Source organism: Myxine glutinosa, chromosome 6, assembly GCF_964187855.1.
Source record: "Myxine glutinosa chromosome 6, kmMyxGlut1.1, whole genome shotgun sequence".
NCBI classification, from domain to species: Eukaryota; Metazoa; Chordata; class Myxini; order Myxiniformes; family Myxinidae; genus Myxine; species Myxine glutinosa.
Genome location: NC_136266.1, coordinates 163076436 through 163097747, shown reverse-complemented (window position 1 = coordinate 163097747; position 21312 = coordinate 163076436). Strand labels below are relative to the sequence as shown.

Genomic DNA, 21312 nt, shown 5'->3' with positions numbered 1-21312 from the left:
AAGGTGATGTTTGATGCCACAAACATGATAGTTTGTTCAATGTGCAAAGGTGGTTATTGGTTGTCATGGAAGTTTTACTTTAAAACATGTAAAATAGTCGTTTCTGCAATTCTAATGGTCCTTAGAAAGGTTTAAAATGATTCAAAACCTCCCCTTGGAACTGGCTATTTTTTGAACCCAATGCCTTTTGTGATTAAAGTGTGAGGATGGGTGGAGCTGAGGTTGGAAATAACTCAGGTGGGCGGAATTTCATCTCTTTGAGAGGAGCACAGTGTGCAAGTTTTGACCAGCCATGTGGTTTTTAGATTGAGGGTTTTTTTACGAGCCCTGTGATGATACAGTGATCGCCGCTTAATAAAACCACCTTGACACCGGGAGATATCTGGTCTTATTAACTGATGGTTTTATAAACCGAGGCCTGCAGATTAGGCAACAATATATACAGTCGGACCCCACTATTTGCGGTTCAGCTATTCGGGGAATCCTTGTATTCGCGGTTGATAAAATGCGACATATTTCTCTATTCGCAGAAAAATGTCCCGCAAATTCGCGGTTATTTTCCTCGAGACTGGGAGATATCTGGTATATTCGCGGGTGATAAAATGCGACATATTTCTCTATTCGCGGCAAAATGTCCCGCAAATTCGCGGTTATTTTCCTTGAGACCGGGAGATATCTGGTGTATTCGCGGGTGATAAAATGCGACATATTTCTCTATTCGCGGAAAAATGTCCCGCAAATTCGTGGTTATTTTCCTTGACACCGGGAGATATCTTAGCTTATTAACTGATGGTTTTATAAACCGAGGCCTGCAGATTAGGCAACAATATATACAATTGGCCCCACTATTCACGGTTCCACTATTCGGGGAATCTGTGTATTCGCGGTTGATAAAATGTGACTATTTTTCTATTCGCAGAAAAATGTCCCGTAAATTCACGGATGATAAAATGCGGCATATTTCTCTATTCACGGGAAAATGTCCCGCAAATTCACGGATGATAAAATGCTACATATTTCTCTATTCATGTGAAAATGTCCCGCAAATTCGCGGTTATTTTCCTTGAGACCGGGAGATATCTGGTGTATTCGCGGTTGATAAAATGCGACATATTTCTCTATTCGCAGGAAAATGTCCCGCAAAATTGCAGTTATTTTGCTTGAGACCGGGAGATATCTTGGCTTATTAACTGATGGTTTTATAAACCGAGGCCTGCAGATTAGACAACAATATATACAGTTGGACCCCACTATTCGCGGTTCTGCTATTCGGGGAATCCTTGTATTCGCGGTTGATAAAATGCAACATATTTCTCGATTCACGGAAAAATGACCCAGAAATTCACGGTTATTTTCCTTGAGACCGGGAGATATCTGGTGTATTTGCAGTTGATAAAATGCGACATATTTCTCTATTCGTGGAAAAATGTCCCTCAAATTCGCGGTTATTTTCCTTGAGACCGGGAGATATCTGGTGTATTTGCAGTTGATAAAATGCGATATATTTCTCTATTCGCGGAAAAATGTCCCTCAAATTCGCGGTTATTTTCCTTGAAACCGGGAGATATCTGGTGTATTTGCGGTTGATAAAATGCGACATATTTCTCTATTCGCGGAAAAATGTCCCACAAATTTGTGGTTATTTTCTTTGACACCGGGAGATATTTTGGCTCATTAACTGATGGTTTTATAAACCGAGGTCTGCAGATTACGCAACAATATATACAGTCGGACCGCACTATTCGCGGTTCAACTATTCGGGGAATCCGTGTATTCGCGGTTGATAAAATGCGACATATTTCTCTATTCGCGGAAAAATGACCTGCAAATTCGCGGTTATTTTTCTTGAGACCAGGAGATATCTGGTGTATTCGCAGTTGATAAAATGCGACATATTTCTTTATTCGCGGAAAAATGCCCCGCAAATTCGCGGTTATTTTCCTATTAGCAGCCGTGTTCCCGAAATTGTGGTATTTCCCCCCCTATTTGTGGCTAAAAAAAATTCCCGACCCACTAACTTGACACATTTATAAAACCCATCTTTCACCAGCCATGTATAAAGCAGCTGGACGTACATATGCAAAAAAAACATCCAGCCGTGAGCATGACCTGCTTATACTGTACAGTACAGTACCATACTTTCACTGCTGTGTGCTTTGCGTTTTCATGGCTTTCGCAGGCGATAATTTTAGCCGGACTATAATCGAGAGCTTCGCGGGATGTTCCCCCAGCTATTGAAACAAGTCAACCCCGTGAATTATAGAATGCAAACGCTTCATTAAATCGATTACAGTGTGCAATTTACGGTAAAGCATCATCAGAAATCTTTCAGAATGAAAAGGCTTCGTGGGATGTTCCATCAGCGACTAAAACATGTCAACCCCGTGAATTACAGAATGCAGATGCTTCATTAAATCTATTATTGAAATTTGCAGATAGGCTCAATACGGCACCTGGTACCTGGTGTTGTCGTTTTTTTTGTTTCATGGTGCGGTATGGTTAAGCTGGTTAAGCACTTTTAATAAACTGTAAAAGCACATTCCTTCAATAAATTGGAAATGGCACGTGGTGTTGTCGTTTTGTTTTGTTTTTTAAAGCATTTTTTGTGAAACTGTAATCATGTGCATTTGTGGTCGAAAACATTTTTAACTTTAAAAAAATCTCCTCTATGAATCAGGAACCGCCGGGAACCTATAACGTATCCCCCTTTTCCCCCATTGAAACAATGCTGCGGCATACATTCATGGGATTTTCATCGACATTGGTGGATTTTGTCTCGCCATTTCCGGGACTTTCATCGACCTTCGTGGATTATTGTCTACATTGTCGGGATTTGCCTCACCATTTGCGGAATTTGCCTCGCTATTCGCGGTTTGTTCCTAACTTTTGCGGATTTTCGCAACTTGGGAACCTATCCCCCCTTTTTCCATTGATACAATGCTCCCCTCCCTATTCGTGAGTTTCTGGTATTTCTGCACATAACAAGCCAAGTTGGTGGTCTTTCTGTCTTCTACTGACTCCTCTCCGGCCTAGCTCCCCCAGCTCTATCTGTGCTCTGTCCCCCAAATATTCCTACAGGTCGCACAAGAGCTGCCTGCAACCCTCTTATGGTTAAACTGCCAAAATCAAGGCTCTCTGCTCACCTTCACTCTTTCATTCCTTTTTTCTCCCGCCTCTGGAACAAACTCCCTCACTCTCTTCAATCCCACTCCTCCCTCCAGGTCTTTAAAACAGCTGTTCACCACCATCTCTTATCTTCCCCCATCCAAAACCTTGATCTTTTCTTCCCCCTATTAATTCACCCCAGATCCACTTTTTTGAAATACCGACTTCTTTCCTGGAAGTCCGAGCAGTGTTCATGTGTTTTGTACCTCTCCCACTCACTCCTTCCCCCCCCCCCCTTCCCGTGCCTCCTCCCCCCAAGCCCTCTCCCTCCCACAGATCTCCCGATGTCCCTGCTCTCAAATGTTGTACTTGTGTGCTTCCCTCTCTCTCCCCATCTTGTCTCCCGCTCCCTTTATCTTATGTTTTATGTGTCAGTTTGTCTTTTTGTTTTTAATGTTAGCTCTTACACGAGCCTCGATCTTGTATACAAAAAAATAATAATAGTAAATAAAAAACACAGATTGTAAAATACAGTACATATGGCCTAATTACGAGTATTAATGAATCTCCGAATGTCTGTCTGAACCATGGGCTGTGCCCTCAAAAGATCCCCGACGTCAACTTGAAATTTTTCAAACCCTTCCATGTTGTCAAATCGATGTCTCTCAAGACCGATTAATTAGCAGACAGTGAAGACAAGCCTGCATTTCAGCGTTTGAAGGAGTGCCTTCGACTTCTTCGTTATTTTCTTCAGTGGCATAATCATCAGAATCCTGACTTGATGCATTCATATCATTGGTTTCTGACACAATTCCTTCTAAGACCGCTTCATCTTCCTCTTTGTCGTCTTCAAGCATCACCGGAATTTAATTGTCAATCGTCAATGGCAACCCAATCTTGGAACTTTTCTGCAGCCATTCCAGGAGGAGGATAAACATCAGCTGCAGCCAGCTCTTCCTCTTGAGATTTGAATCCTCCTTTTTTTCCAACAATAGGCGATGGTCTCTGAAGAGACCTTAGACCAGGCTCTTGATAACATGTGCATGGCATCAAGTATTTTCATTTTCTTTGCAACCTCTGTTACGTGGTCCTCCCGGTAACTACCTGGTCTCGGTGACCCCCGGACCGTGGGAGGCACCCCGCCAGAAAGATATATGATTTATACGCTTTCGTAACGCAATCAATATGAATTCCAGTCAATAAGAAACCCCACACCAAGGATCCGGAGTAATCAATAATATATTCCCCCAAGGAATCAACAACCATCAACAATCAACAATCAATCACTAAGATGGCCATCTTACATATGTGTCCCCCCCTGGCCCCACTCACGACCACTTGGGCCACTGTCCCTCACAATGTCTCTCTTCTCCGCACACGGGCGGTTGAACGAACCCCGGGCGGACGTGCTCCAAACGTGCACGTCTCGTACCGGGGACAGCTGCTGCAGCGCACACCTCCTTGCCAAGCAACGGGGCAAAACCAAGCGCGGCTTGCAACGCGCGTGAGGCCCAAGGTGCGACCCGTACGCGTCCTTGTAGACGGTGAGGCGAACTGTGCCGGACGCTTGGTTCCGTGCATGAACCCACGGCGACTTGACGTGTAAATGGGTAATTACACGTCCCGGTAACTCCTCGCGCCAGACGGGCTTTTAAACGCAGCGTTCCCCATGCTGCTCAATATCAATACCGCTCTTCTCGGCGCTGGGCGAGGAAGAAGAAGAGAATCGCCGCTTCTCCCGGACCTCCTCTTTTCTTCTTCCGTTTCCGGTCTCCTTTTCCACAGAAGGGCTCCTGACCCTTTAATCACAACAACCTTTAATCGACTACACATTAATAAGCAAAGATCTGAATAGTAATTCACATAAATCCGTAACACTCCCCCCCTTCAAGAAAGAAAGTTTGAACCCAGCGAAAACTTTCTTTGCCGGCCAACTTGGATAAACAAACCAGATAACTCACACCCCCAAATCATCAGTTCCCCCCGGGCACAATTATCACTTAAAAATAAAGCAACAAAATTTCACCAAAACCCCTAGATTAATTCACTCTGGACCAAGCGTCCACCACTTCTAGTTTCTCTTGAATGACGGTTAAGAGGTGGTGACCAAAGCCCCAAAGTTAAACCTCTCGATAGCACTTTTTCGGGAGGCCCAGCTGAGTATTCCCTAAAGGGACGCCTTAAGGAATGTGGAGTTCACGGTTAGTCCGGGGAGGAAAGTTCATTACATGGACGCCTTTAAGAACGTAGAGTTCACGGTTAGTCCGTGCAGGAAAGTTCCCTACCTGGACGCCTTTAAGAACGTGGCGTTCACGGTTAGTCCGTGCAGGAGCCCCGGCTCGGCGGCTCCACCGTATATAGTGCTTCAACTTCTCCAGACTCCTAACAGTTACGGTGGGACCCCTTGTCCCAACCGTTACCTGACTGGCGGTCTCCTTCTCGGCCAGTGCTCTGACATTCATTCTTTCGGGAGGTGCCGTAACTCTGGGAGCCTCCATAATAATATCGGCTGCTGCCAACCCCAAAACTACCGCCAAGTTGTCCTCTTCTGTAGACCTCTCGACGTCTACGAAATGCCTTCCCTACTGTTATGGTCCGACCCTCCAAATCCTTACCATTCCAATTTTTCTCTGCCTCTCTGGCGTCTCTTGTGCTTGCAAACGTGACAAAGCCGAACCCTCTTGACCGTTGCGTTTCCCTGTATTTTACCACCCGCACTTCCACCAGCGGCCCATATCTGTTGAAGACAGAGGTCAGAACTTCTTCCTCTGTGTTGAAGTTCAGTCCCCCTACAAATAACTTGGAACTTTTGTCGCCATCCCGAGCTGGGGTGGTGTTATTTCCCCTGCGGGGCTCTTTATCCACCCTTGGGTTACCATAAATTTGCCCCCCGGCCAAATCATTCCCGATAATCACAGATACTCCCTCTACAGGAAGCGTGGCTTGTAAACCGACGGTGACCGGTCCTGACACCAAATCGGATTCCAAATGGATGACATGAAGTGGGGCACTAACACAGCCACCGATCCCTTGTAACCGAACACTATCACCTGTTGCGGTACTCTTTGACAATGGCAAAATGCGTTCAAGCATTAAGGATTGATGGGCTCCTGTGTCCCTCAAAACCCTAACCGGTCTTGGGTTAGTCAAGTCTCCCTTGAGTGAGACCAACCCCTCATAAATAAATGGTTGGTAACTCTTCTGTGGGCGATTTCTTACGCTTGCCATCACATTCGGAGTGGTAATAATCGGACTCCGCTCTGGGTTTTCCCTTTTCATGAGGTAACAACTGGACATCAAGTGTCCAGGTTTCTTGCAAAAAGCGCAAGTAGGCCCGGAGGAAAAACTCGTGGTCTGCCTCGGGCCCCCCGAAAAATAAGTTTGTCTTGGGCCCGTAGCCCCCTGATTTCGAACAGTTCGGGTATCAGCGTTGTCCCCATAATCATCTCGAGGCCGCCGCCATGTATTGTCGTTCTCCGCACCTGCTGTTCCCCACCTCCCCTGCGGAGATCTAGGCGAGGAGTTAGGTTCGTGGACCCATATCCGGTGTGTTAAGGCATAATCATCTGCCATGGTGGCTGCGTCCCACAACTTCGGTACTTTCTTTTCCTGCAGGTACACTTTGATGTCCTCGTGGACACACTGTTGAAATTCCTCCACCAGCATCAGGTCACGCAACGCTTCGAAGTCGTTCCCAACTCCTTTTGACTCACACCACCGATCAAACATATTTTCTTTCACTCTAGCAAACTCCACATGGGTCTCACTCTCCCTCTTCCTGGCATTCCTGAATTTTTGCCGGTAAGCTTCCGGAACCAACTCATAGGCTTTGAGGATGTGCTTCTTCAATACCTCATAATCTGCACACTGGTCCATTGGTAGCGCCGAATAAATCTCTTGAGCTTTACCCACCAGCACACTTTGCACTGGTATGGTCCAGGCCTCCTCCGGCCAGTGTAACTGTCGAGCCACTTTCTCAAAGTGTGGAAAAAATTGAGTGACTTCCTTTTCACTGAAGGGTGGAACCAGCCTCACATGTCTGCCCACCTCCCAGGTGTTCTGGCTAGGTGTCGACCCCATCAGCAAGGGTGGTACCTCTCCCCGTTCTCTCATTACCTCCAGCTCCTTGAATTTAATCTCTTGCTGAAGCGCCAGATCACGTTCCTTTAACTCCCTTTCGGCTTTTCTCTCCTCTGCTTCGAGTTCCCTGGCAGCTCTCCTCTCCTCTGCTTTTCTCCCTTCTAACCTTTCCTGGAGTTCTCGTTCCACTCTCCTTTCCTCTGCTTGTTTCTCTTCTCTCCTCTCTTCTGCTTTCCTTTCTTCTTCTGCTCTTTCCTTTTCTGCTTTCCTTTCTTCTTCTGCTAACCTTTCCTGGAGTTCTCATTCCACTCTCCTTTCCTCTGCTTGTTTCTCTTCTCTTCTCTCTTCTGCTTTCCTTTCCTCTTCTTTGATCCGTTCCTGGCTCCGTAATTGCAACTCCAGTTTCCGGAGCTCAACGTCTTCTGGTTCTTCGGGTAGCCACTGCCAGGCTAACTCGTCCCATGTTCCTAATCCCACCATAGATTGTATCACCGCGGTCTGCAACTCTGCCTTCCTCAAATTAGTTCAGACCTCCAAGTTAAAATGTTTGGCCAATTTCAAGAGGTCCGCTTTTAGTAACGCTCGGAACTGTGCCTCACTAGGTGTTACCGCAAAGTTCTGTGCAACAAACGCCATGGTGACTATCGTTAACACCTGTTAACCTTCACCCAAGACTTTACCACAATTTCTCAAAAATTTACCAATTAATAATTAATTAATAAATTTTAATTAATAAAAATTATTATTTTATTATGTTATACAATTTTATATCCCGGAATTCAATTGGACGAGCCCCCAATTCTGTTACGTGGTCCTCCCGGTAACTACCTGGTCTCGGTGACCCCCGGACCGTGGGAGGCACCCCGCCAGAAAGATATATGATTTATACGCTTTCGTAACGCAATCAATATGAATTCCAGTCAATAAGAAACCCCACACCAAGGATCCGGAGTAATCAATAATATATTCCCCCAAGGAATCAACAACCATCAACAATCAACAATCAATCACTAAGATGGCCATCTTACATATGTGTCCCCCCCTGTCCCCACTCACGACCACTTGGGCCACTGTCCCTCACAATGTCTCTCTTCTCCGCACACGGGCGGTTGAACGAACCCCGGGCGGACGTGCTCCAAACGTGCACGTCTCGTACCGGGGACAGCTGCTGCAGCGCACACCTCCTTGCCAAGCAACGGGGCAAAACCAAGCACGGCTTGCAACGCGCGCGAGGCCCAAGGTGCGACCCGTACGCGTCCTTGTAGACGGTGAGGTGAACTGTGCCGGACGCTTGGTTCCGTGCACGAACCCACGGCGACTTGACGTGTAAATGGGTAATTACACGTCCCGGTAACTCCTCGCGCCAGATGGGCTTTTCAACGCAGCGTTCCCCACGCTGCTCAATATCGATACCGCTCTTCTCGGCGCTGGGCGAGGAAGAAGAAGAGAATCGCCGCTTCTCCCGGACCTCCTCTTTTCTTCTTCCGTTTCCGGTCTCCTTTTCCCCAGAAGGGCTCCTGACCCTTTAATCACAACAATCTTTAATCGACTACACATAAATAAGCAAAGATCTGAATAGTAATTCACATAAATCCGTAACACCTCGATTGCTGTCAGGTGATCACTGTTGTCCTCAAGCATGTCTATGATTGCTCGACGCATCTCATACCTGAAGTAAGCTTTCATGGTCCGAATAATGCCCACATCACATGGCTGTAATATGTCGATGCTGTTCTCTGGCAACTTATGCGCTGGCTGGTAAAGCTCGGAAGTAAATTCCTGTCTCATTTGCATTGTAAATGGAAGAAGGTGGATACATTTCCACAATTCCTTGCAGCTGTTCCTGCTTCCACTGCTTTGAAGCCTCAGCATCTGTCTCTGCAGCTTCTCCTTGAAGTTTCTTGTAGGTCATGCAATGTCGTTTCTTCCAACTGTCCAACTGTCCGTCGCCTTAAAGCCAGTCCGCCTGAACCTTTCCGCAATCTCCCCACCTTTTGACACAGAAGAGGACCGTGGATAAGAGCATGCTGCAATATCATGTTCTCAAACCATCACAGAAGGCCTACTTCAACTTCTTCGTCTTTGCGCAACGGTTTAATTTTCTGCTTGGTCCGCCGGTTTGTGCCTCTTCCCTCAGTTGCTTTTCCTGCTTGACCATACTCATCAGAAGAGTTCATGAAACTCCCAAAGTTTCAGCAGCTTCCCATTTGCTACATGATCCTCAACCTTGGAACCTATCAAGCAATTCAACTTTTTTTTCGTTGCCTCGAGCTCAGTTCGTTTCTGCTTAGAAGCCATCAGATGAACAAAAAACAAAATCGATGTACGCCACGTCATTCGTCATGACATATCTCACGTGTACAAATCGAAATCTTTCTTTTCAAAACAAAACAAGTGGTGTTATTAACTGATGGATTGGTTTATTAATCAATATTTCCTCACACAGGAACCACAGGGATAATCCCGGACCGAATCCAAGTGATCCTAAAAAGTGACTGGTTTTATTAACCAGTGTCTACTGTATTTTTTTTTATTTTTTTTTGTATACAAGATCGAGGCTCGTGAAAGAGCGAAATTGCTGCTTAATATTTGTTATTGTACACCACTCTTTTCCTATTCCATCTCTAGGTGCTGCATGATGTCATCGCCGGGCCGAAGTACTTGGTGAGAGTCATTATGTCACCGATGGGGGCCGGCGATAACACACGCTGAAAGAGAATATTCAGTTTTTGCTCCGGTTTCTTTCTTTCTTGTTTGTTTGTCCGGGTGATATCTCAGCCATCCTTTGGGCTAGGAAGCTGAATTTCGGCACAATAGTGAGCAAGTGCTTTGGCAAAAACTGCATTTTTTTGTTTTTTGAATAATCAATTAATTGATTAATTACTTAATTACGAGCGTGACTCGGCACGCTCGGCACGCCTCACCACACGTCATTTCAGAGGGGTAGGCATCTTTGACCATTTGTGTCTTTTGGGTCTTCATGGTGTTTTGTGCCTTCAGGGCCATTTGGGTCTTCAGGGTCTTTTGGATTCTCTGGGCCTTTAAGGGTATTTTGGGTCTTTGAGGTGTTTTGGGTCTTCAGGGGTCTTCAGAGGCTTTTGGGTCTTAAGGGTGTTTTGTTTCCTCTGGGTCTTTAAGAGTCATTGGGGTGTTTTTGTTTTTTTGGGTATTTCAGGGTCTTTTGGGTCTAAAGGGTCTAAAGGGTCTTTAAGGGTCTTCATGGTGTTTTGGGTCTTCAGGGTGTTTTGGGTCTTCGGGGTCTTTAGGGTATTCTGGGTCTTCGGTGTCTTTTGGGTCTTTGGTGTCTTCAGGGGCTTTTGGGTCTTAAGGGGCTTTTGGGTCTTAAGGGTCTTTTGCTTCTTCTTGGTCTTTAGGTCTTCGGGGTCTTTTGGGTCTTTTTGGTCTTCGGGGTGTTTTGGGTCTTCGGGTTTTTTTGGGTCTTTGGGGTTTTTTGGGTCTTCGAGGTGTTTTGGGTCTTCGGGGTGGTTTGGGTCTTCGGGGTGTTTTGGGTCTTCGGGGTGTTTTGGGTCTTCGGTGTGTTTTGGGTCTTTGGTGTGTTTTGGGTCTTCCGGGTGTTTTGGGTCTTCAGGGTGTTTTGGATCCTCTGGGCCTTTAAGGGTATTTTGGGTCTTCAGGGGTCTTGGTGGTCTGAAGGATCTTGGAGGAATTAAAGGGTCGTCAAAGGTCTGAGAGGTCTCAGCATTCTTAACGCAATTAAGAGGGTTAATTAAGAGGGTTAATTAAAAGGGTGGAAATTTTATTTGAAGAAGAAGAAGAAGACGTTTTCGTCACATGTAAACATAACGACATACATAATGACATACATAACCATATACGTTTGCTCGATTATAATAAGACTAGCGTGACTCGGCGCGCCCCACGCGACTCACCACACGTCGTTTCAGAGGGGTAGGCATCTTTGACCATTTTGGTGTCTTTTGGGTCTTCATGGTGTTTTGGGTCTTCAGGGCCATTTGAGTCTTCAGGGTCTTTTGGATCCCCTGGGCCTTTCAGAGTATTTTGGGTCTTTGAGGTGTTTTGGGTCTTCAGGGTCTTTGGTGTCTTCAGAGGCAATCAGTGGCCAGCTTCTTACCCCAACCAATCACACGTTCCCTGGGCGTGGTTCCAGCCTGCCTGGCACGATGTTTGTCGCCCATGGTGGCGTACTACGTGGCTGCTGCCTGTTGCTCTTCCAAAGTCATTGTGGTGGCGGGAAATTATTTAATGTGTGCACTAATGGACCTATCTAAGTGTCTATGAGTTTGTTGCCATAATGGACACTGGGTTGCTCACAGAGGGAACGACACACGAGGGAATTTTACCCATAATCCCTTCACTAATTAGCATGCCCCGCCCCCTCATGGCGGGGACGAAGATACAACTTATTCCGACATACGGCTAAACGTAGAACTTATTACAGGTAGGTTCCCTATCACGACAATCGAGCACCTACCTATGCAGATCTACCTGGATCGAGATATTCCTTTACCCACCGACATAACAATATCATTTGTGGCGATCCAGGTTCGGAAGATCACAGATTGGGTCAGATGTACAGAATCACGCAAGACATTAGCTTGTGTACCATTACTGGTTGTTACAATGCCAAAGCCAAGTCAAATAGCACAATGGCAGATGAAAGCATGACAGATGAATTTGAGGAAGCGAGGGTTGGCTTGGGTGGTAATAGTTGGTCCACATTAGCAGAGATGTGTATGTCTTGTTGTCATAGTCAAGCGGATGATATGCCACACAAAAACATGACATGGCCGTGGAAAGGAATGCAGCATCCAGACGTGTTTGCAATTTTAGGGGTAAGCAGAGATCAACGGCAGTGGAAGATGGAGTTCTTTACAAACAGTCCAACCACCAGGATGGGGATCAAGCCTATCATAATGGAAAATGAAATATCCAGGACACAAAAGAGTTGCGGCATGCTGAGAGGGGAATGTTTCTATTAAACACACAAACTCCAAATAAGCAAAGGCAATGTATATGTAGAGGTTTGTGAAGTTAGAACGGAGTCATCAAATGTTAGACATCTAAAGAGGAAATGCTGGCAGGATGGCCGAGACGGCCCTAGAGGTACGCACACTCGCCTCTAAGTTTTATTGTAGGGATGGGTGTAATCGATTAGTTGATTACCTGAAGACTCTATTACTTTCTCATCAATTAATTAGTCGAACAATTACTATCGATTGTGGAAAATAAAACTTCCACTGACTTTTGATAGTTATTAGAGGAGAAGAATCAGACGGGTCATGTATGTCCTGCAACACTACATCACCCTCCCCCCTCTCTCACCATGCCTAACAGTCAATTCTCCTTCAGGAATCAGAACCTTCACTCCTGATGTGGGAGGTCTGGTATGTGTGCTGTATCTGGTGTGTGTCAGCAGCTGAGTCATGATGGTGAGGGGGTGGTGAGGGGAAGGGGGGCTCGGGGAGTGAGAGTGTCGCTGGTGGTTGGTGAGAGTGCGTGTGAAGGGTCCGTTGCATCCATCGCATCAGGTATTCTGCCCGAACTCATTTTGCATTGCTCCTTATCTGCCATCATGCCATGAAATCAAACAATAATAATGAAGTCGAGTTGGTGATTAGGTATAGTATTTGGTTATATTCCTAATATTTATTAAATAATCGTTGTTGTGTTACAGCTGGACCAATGCATCATTATTGTTCTATTTCCTCCCTAGCCTGCAGAACCCCCTCAATAATGGCTGACAACAGAAGAGGAAGCCAAGAGAAATGTGCTCAGTCGAAATTCCTCCAGAGACTCAATAATCTAAAGGCATGCAGCCATGAATATCAAGTGAAGAAAACTCGGAAGCGGCGCATCTCTGGAACTGTTTTTTTTTTACCAAAGAGCTATGGAGTCAGAAACACACAGGCCAAAAACAGCAGATGCAACTCTCGAAATGTGCTGCTATGTTGAAGGAAGGCTCTTGTCTAGGTCAGACGATCCTAATCTAGAGTTTTGGGAAAGCCACTCTGCAGAGTATCCTTGATTGGCTGTTCATGTCACTAAGTACCTGCGTGCGCCAGCAACGTCTGTGCCATCGGAGCGACTGCATTCAAAAGCAGGAGCACTGTGCCCATAAGAAGGAACAGACTCAAGGGCAAGCATGTTAACATGTTCTTGTTTCTCAACAAAAATGCAAATTGTGATCTGAGATTAAACAACGGCTAGGTGCCTAATTTTTATTTATTTATTTACTTTGTATCAATGTATACCTTTCGTGAGTTTGCCATATCTTTACTTTAATTGTCATTACTTAATATGCAGTTAGAAAATAATTGTCATTCTTGTTCCCATTCTTTATTTTGAGTTACTTGTTGAATCTGCTGTGTTTACCAGTGCTTTAGTGTAAATACATGTGATTGTCAGATATAGGCATTGTCATGTTTAGTTCAGTCTCCCAAAAAAAACATATTAAGCTGTTAAAAAAAGAAAATAAGAAAAATAATGGTTTTTGCTCCAAAAACAAAAAATAAAGGAGTAAAAAGTAAAATTACCAGGGCCGGAAGGATGAGAGAACTGGGCCTATCTTCAAAATACCGTTTCACCTTTGCCACAACAAATTTCTCTGTAGGAAGAGACTTCCCAGCAAGTTTTTGCCTCAAAGCAGGAACTTTCCTGAAGAATAAACAAAAACAGGTCATTGTGAAAAGAGAAAGACAAGGATGAAGTTGAATGGGGAAATAAAGAGATCTCTACAGAACACTTAAATACCATTTCTTCCACAACAATGAGCACATTGGCACAACAATAAATATTAGGTACAATATCATTGAAAAAAAAAAATGTGTGTATAGATATACATGTGTATATATATATATATATATATATATATATATATATATATATATATATACTAGGGCATGCCCGTACGTGGGTGCAATGCCCGTACGTGGGTACGTGGGTACGTGGGTGCGAGTACGGTGACAATCCCCCCCCTCTATTTACATGAAATGGTTTGGTCCATGAAATGTTTTGGTCCATTCGCAACGCCAAAGCGAACGGCGAACGGCTTGCGAGTACAGTGACAATCCCCCCCCTCTATTTACATGAAATGGTTTGGTCCATGAAATGTTTTGGTCCATTCGCAACGCCAAAGCGAACGGCGAACGGCTTGCGAGTACAGTGACAATCCCCCCCCTCAATTTACATGAAATGGTTTGGTCCATTCGCAACGCCAAAGCGAACGGCGAACGGCTAAATCGCCATAGCTCGGTAACTACTTGTCCGATTAATATGAAACCTTGAAAAGGCACATCCTCGGGTCCCCAGCAATATACCTGGCAAGTTTCAAGTATATCGGACCCGTGGTTGTCGAGAAACAGCGGTCACAAACAAACATACAAACATACAAACATACAAACACACACACAGAGATTAGTGGAATTATAGATAGATATATATATATATATATATATATATATATATATATATATATATATATATATATATATATATATATATATTGTTACGTGCTCCTCCCCAAACTCCGGCCACGGTGTACCTCCGAGCCCCGAAAGGAGTCAAGGCAGAAAGATGTGCTATTATGTGTGCTAATGACTAATGGTGAAACCACACCAATCAATTGTTACAAAAATCAAGTATTGTATTAAAACCACACAATAATAACAAGTAACGCACGTACAAGAAAACCTCACTTGGACAGCAAACACCATATAATTTCTATGATGGTACCACCAATTTCCTGAATCAATAACTCACGATATTCCCACGTGAGCAATCGGAAACATCCCCCAAAGTCACTTTGTCACGATACCAGGCCAAAGTCGATCCCCTTGGCTCTCACGATCACAAGAAAAGGCTGTACTGAGACCTGAACCCAGAACGGCTAACAGTCGACGCTGCAGACGAGCCGCTTGGTGAGGTGTCGGGCCGACGTCGGTCCGGTAAAAGTTCACCCAAAAGGCGACTGGGAATTCACACTCTCGGTTCACCAGATAACGATGCTGACATGAACGATCAGCGGTTCCCAAGCAGAGAACAGCGAAGAACCGCGAGTTCCCAAGCGAAATCCACGACACACACGAGAACCAGGCGAATGGCTGGTGCGAGGTGAAATGGCTTGTGCGAGGTAAAATGGCAGATGGGCCGGTAATTGAGGCATACCTGCTCTCCAGCGATGATTCACTTTCGGAACCAAAAGCAAAACCCGTCACGCAGGTTTATTTGCCACAGCAATAACGACACTGTCACAGGAATCCCTTTCCCGGGGAAACCAATATTCGCTCGTGACCAATGTCCACCAGCGTCCGCTCGACACCTCGAAGCAGATATGCCTTCCTTTCCCGATCTCAATCGATCCGCTCGCCCGCCTCATCTTCTTCTTCCGTTTTCGCCCTCACCCATCTCGTTTTCCTTCTGAGACATTATTTTTACCTTTGAAGATAGTTGTCTCCATTTCACACTCAAACTGTAACAATAATAGTACATGAACTAAAAATGCTTCAAGTGGCTGACAACCACAAAGACGGAAGTGACGAATCCGTAACAATATATGTATAAATATATATATATACATATACACACAGTCAGGAAGTTTGTAGCCAGATGTATTAAAAAAAATTTAGGCCCGATAGTAGCTATACGGCCCGATCGCACGTACTTGCTGGTTTCTGTGGTTTGCATTGGTGGGAACAAATATGTGCGTGGCATGCATGACTGCATGTGTTTGTTTCATGCAAATTATGCGATGATTGCCTTGAGGTCAGGAACTACCATTTCAAAAAAAATAAATATATATATATAGAGCCTAACAGAGAAATATATATAGTCACGTGAAAAAGTAAGTACACCCCATGTAAAGTTTTGACTTTTTCAACATATAGCTATTTGATCTTCATTTCAACAATATTGATAGATAAAGGTGATAATATCATGAAACATTTACATTTTGTAGTCCATTGTATAATTTAAATAAACATAAATGCAAATTTCGCATGTGGAAAAAGTAAGTACACCCCTACATTTATCACGACTTCAAATACCTAAAATTACAATCAGGTGCACCAGCTCAGGTACAAATGATTAGAACATCATTAGAGAGGATCTTGGAGGAACCTGTCTTTTTTAAACCTCAGATATTTAGTTTGGTTTGCTCTTTGTTGTCGAAATGTGCGGCATCACCATGCCTAGATCAAAAGAGCTCTCTGAGGCCTTCAGAAAGAAAGTTATAGATGCCTACAAGTCTGGGAAGGGATTTTTAAAAGATCTCCAAACAATTTGAAATCAATCATTTGACTGTCCGGAAGATCATCTATAAGTGGAGAAGATTCCAAACAACTGCCAACTTGTTCAGGCCAGGCCGCCCCAGCAAGTTCAGCCCGTGAGGCAGACCGCAAGATGTTGAAAGAAGTCTCGAAGAACCCCAGAATGTCATCACAGGACCCACAGGTAGCTCTTGCCACTGTTGATGTCAAAGTGCACGAGACCACCATTAGAAAGAGGCTGCACAAATTTGATCTACATGGGAGGTGTGACAGGAGGAAACCTTTGCTGTCCAGAAAGAACATCAGGGCAAGACTAAAGTTTGCCAATGAACACCTAGGCAAAGACCAGCACTTCTGGAACAATGTGCTCTGGACAGATGAGTCAAAGGTAGAGCTATTTGGCCGCAGTACCAGAAGACATGTTTGGCGAAAACCAAAGACAGCGTTTGACCAAAAGAACCTGATACCAACTGTAAAGCATGGTGGTGGAAATGTTATGGTTTGGGGCAGCTTTGCTGCATCAGGGCCTGGGCAGCTCACCATCATAGAATCCACTATGAATTCTTCATTGTACCAGAGGGTGCTTGAGGATAATGTGAGGCTATCTGTCGGAAAGTTGAAGCTCAACAGAAGGTGCACCTTGCAACATGACAATGATCCTAAACATGCCAGTAAATCCACCAAGGAATGGCTGAAAAGAAAGAAATGGAGGGTTCTGGAATGGCCAAGTCAAAGCCCGGATCTAAATTCCATCGAGATGTTGTGGGGGGATTTGAAACGAGCTGTGCATGAAAGAAACCCCTCAAACATCGCACAGCTGAAAGAATTCTGCATGGAGGAGTGGGCAAAAATTTCTCCCAGTCGATGTCAGAGACTGGTAGACAGTTATAAGAAACGCCTACTTGAGGTTGTTTCTGCCAAAGGGGGCAATACCACCTATTAGAGCCAAGGGTATGTACTTACTTTTTCCACATGCAAAATTTGCATTTATGTTTATTTAAATTATACAATGGACTACAAAATGTAAATGTTTCATATTTGTTATATTATAGTCCGGCAGATAAGCAAAATATAGCATAACCATTGTGCATTTTGTGAGGAAAGCACCAAATTTGGCACACTAGTAGACTATCATATTATGAAAAGATCTGGATATTGGGCCATCTCAGATTCAGAGATTTGATTTTTGCAAGATTTGCAGATTTTGCAGATTTGCCAGCTGAGATTGCAACGCCAGGGACGGCCGACTCCTTCCTGCGAGCTGCACACGTCACCCGCACAAGAAGAGCTCATGAAATCACTGCAGCGGCACTGCACATCCTGCAACACCGTGCGTATGAACGCCACTGTATGACATATGCTGATGATGCAGAAGACCTGCCTGAGTTCGAAGACTGGTGTCACCATAGAGGAGAAGACATTCCCAACTTTCAGTACTGGGCAACTGTGCTGGAACTAGAGATGTTGGTACTGGTCTACGTGCGTTCTCTGCAGCAGGCTTCATTCACGATGTACCTTGATGCCCTGACGGAACTGGTTCCATGCCTTAGACCACACACACTATGCCAGGTGGGTCCCTGTTCACCTGAGGGACATGGTTGTACTCCCAATGAAGCACCCAGATAATTCAGGGATGGCAACTTCACTGTACAGAAGACGAAGAAGGTGTTCTCTTCGATCCCAATCGAATCGAAATCTTGCAAAAATCAAATCTCTGAATCTGAGATGGCCCAATATCCAGCTCTTTTCATAATATGATAGTCTACTAGTGTGCCAAATTTGGTGCTTTCCTCACAAAATGCACAATTGTTATGCTAAGTTGCCCCACTATTATATCATTTTATCTATCATTATTGTTGAAATGAAGATCAAATAGCTGTATGTTGAAATATGTTGAAAAAAGTCAAAACTTTACATGGGGTGTACTTACTTTTTCATGTGACTGCATATATTATATATATATATATCTATATATATATATATATATATACAGTATATATATGTATGTATATATATATATATATATATATATATATACATATACACACAGACTTGGCATTTAATATGGAATTTTTTTTTTTTGTGGGGGTGAACTCACTTTTCAAGATGTCTTAGAACAAAAAGTTCATTGGAATTATGTTGAAATTATTCTAGATTTTGTTAATGTGACCTTTAAAAGAAACAAAAACCACATTTGACATTTCGATGCAAATAAATTGATCCTTGAAAGTGATGTAAACTGATATCGAACTCAATTCATGGACAGTACTGTGTTAAACTTCTGTGCGTTTTCCAGATGTATCTCTTTATTTTGCACATTAGCCCAAATTTTTTTTAACAAAAACAAAAGTTAAATTACGACTGGGATTACGGACAGTAAAATTACAGTTCAGTACTTCGTGTAACCCCCACGAGCATTCAGGAGAGCACGTACACGTTGAGGCATGCTGTTCATGAGATTTGCCAAGGTTTGGACAGGAATCGCTTGCCATGCAGTGACAATAGCCTGCTGCAATTCACGCACAGAGGTCAGCTGCTGGTCCAAGTGGTCGATTTGACGCGTTAATTCTGCCCACAAGTTCTCTATCGGATTCATATCCGGGGACATGGCAGGCCACTCCATATGCTCTACACCACGGTCAGCAAGAAAGTGTTGGATCATGCGAGCATGATGAGGCCGTGCATTGTCATCTTGGAAGACAAAGTTTCCTCGAAAGGCTGCACGGGCAAAAGGAAGCAATGTTTCTTCCAGAATGGCCCTGTACTTGAACTGGTTCAGGTTTCCATTCAGAACAACCAGGTCAGTTTTTCCCCCTGCATGAAAAGCAGCCCAAACGGTCACCCCACCACCTCCAGCTTGGACTCTTGGCACTATACAAACTTTGTTGTAGGCTTCATGCACTTGTCTGCGCACTCGGATGCGGCCACTCTTGATGATAGACCAGAAATCTAGACTCGTCACTGAAGATCACGTGATTCCAGTGTCCTGGCTGCCATTGACGGTGCTCTCCGGCCCACTGCAATCGGCGCTGGCGGTGTTGTCTGGTCAGGTGTGGCTTTCTCAGGGGACGCCTGGCACGATAGCCTGCTTGAACCAGTTGTTGGTTGACTAGCCTTCTGGATACAGGCACATTTGTCAGTTGCTGCCATTCAGCCCTAAGCCGATTAGCTGACTTGGTACGGCCATTGCGGACTAACCGGTGCAGCTGGCGATCATCCCTCCTTGTGGTTCTGCGGGGACGTGCTGGCCTCGGTATTGGAGTAGGGACACCCCTCTGAGCATTTCGTTTCAGGATCTTTGACACCTGACCTTGAGTGATGCCATACTGCCGAGCAATAGCACGCTCTTTCATGCCGTAATTTCGTAAAGCCACCACTCCATGACAAACAGCATTGTCGAGTTGACGGACCATCTCCAGAGGAAGCGGCAATAACTTTTGTAGACGTGCAGCAGTTGTTTTCCACTAATACAGAACACAACAACCCTTGTATACCCGACTGTGAAGCCAATCATCAAATGCACCTGTCCGTACATTTTCCCACGCCACCTGTGATATAATCCTGTTGTTGACTTCTTGCTGCGACAGACAATCAGTGACATGGTTCTTTTAACAAATAAATCACCAAAGTGTCAAAGAAACTCACCAGATTGATATACTGAGTTAAGAAAGTAAACCCAAGTCAAGAAAAAAAAAATATTCCATATTAAATGCCAAGTCTGTATATATATATATAAACACATATATATATATATATATATATATATATATATATATATATATATATATATATATATATATATATATATGTATATATATATATATATATATATATATATATATATATATACACATATATATATACTGTATATATATATATATATATATATATATATATATATATATATATAAACATATTAATTTATATCTTACTATAATTCACCAAATGTCTGTCCGTCTGTCTGTCTGTCTGTTCAAAGGTACCGTAAAAACTGCTGAACCGATCGCAAAGATATTTTGGGTGGATAATCCTGGGATCTCCAGGGAGTAAAATAGGCTATTTAGTTTTCCCAATTTCAGCTTTAGTCTCCAGCATTCTCAGGTTTGGACTCCCCCATAACATTCGCGTTCGCATAACGTTCATTGTTCTCATTGTGACGATGTTGCTTTCCCGGGTGCCGCGCGATCGGTGCAGCCGTTTGTGCGGCACCCGGGAAAGCAACATGTCTCCATCGATCGCTAACAGATTGCTGTCTCCATCGATCTTGCCAAGGCCGTAACAGCTATCGACTCAAAATCCTTTTAACTGTTGATTTGGTACAGTTACACGTATCGGGAATTTGGTACACGTATCGGGAGTACATACGAAATAGCGATTGTGAACACGATTATCGATCACGATTCACGATCACGATCATCACGATCATAGTGTATCGATCACGATTTGAAACACGATGGAATAATATTTACCGATATGAACAGTGATGTGGCTTTTATTGAAATTCTCAAGATACTGTTTAGATTTTGATGATTTGCGTGTGATATGATTCAACGGATGTTTATATGAATCGTTTAAAATAAAAAAGCCTTCATTTTCTGATATTTTGCCTTTTCATTCGGGCTTCCCAATTGAAGCCCCTTCCCAATTGAAGCCCCTTCCCAATTGAAGCCCCGCCCAACTATACCGTTGCTAGTTGATAAAAATCCACAACAATGTGGTTCTCAGCCAGGGAAATATCCATGACTTGTAGTGGTTGTCCTAGTTACCTTGTGGAGAGAAATGGAAAGATATACTTACCGAAAAAGCTCTTCTTCTGTTTCTGGGCAGGATCTTGCCGTATCTCCAGCCATGTTGAGAAATGCTCCCTTCATGTACATGTATG

The 21312-nt window shown here is 44.1% G+C and overlaps 1 protein-coding gene across 1 annotated transcript in view; it reads right to left on the bottom strand.

The window, feature by feature from the left end:
• LOC144892694 (tetratricopeptide repeat protein 39A-like) overlaps positions 1-21312 on the bottom strand; it is a 63451-nt gene that overhangs the window by 41817 nt on the left and 322 nt on the right. Inside the window, exons 2-3 of the mRNA XM_078780857.1 lie at positions 21228-21312; positions 13701-13821 (exon numbers count right to left, since the gene is read on the bottom strand). Coding sequence (XP_078636983.1) covers positions 13701-13821; positions 21228-21307 — 201 coding nt within the window. The 5' untranslated portion in view covers positions 21308-21312. The remainder of the gene's footprint in view (positions 1-13700; positions 13822-21227) is intronic.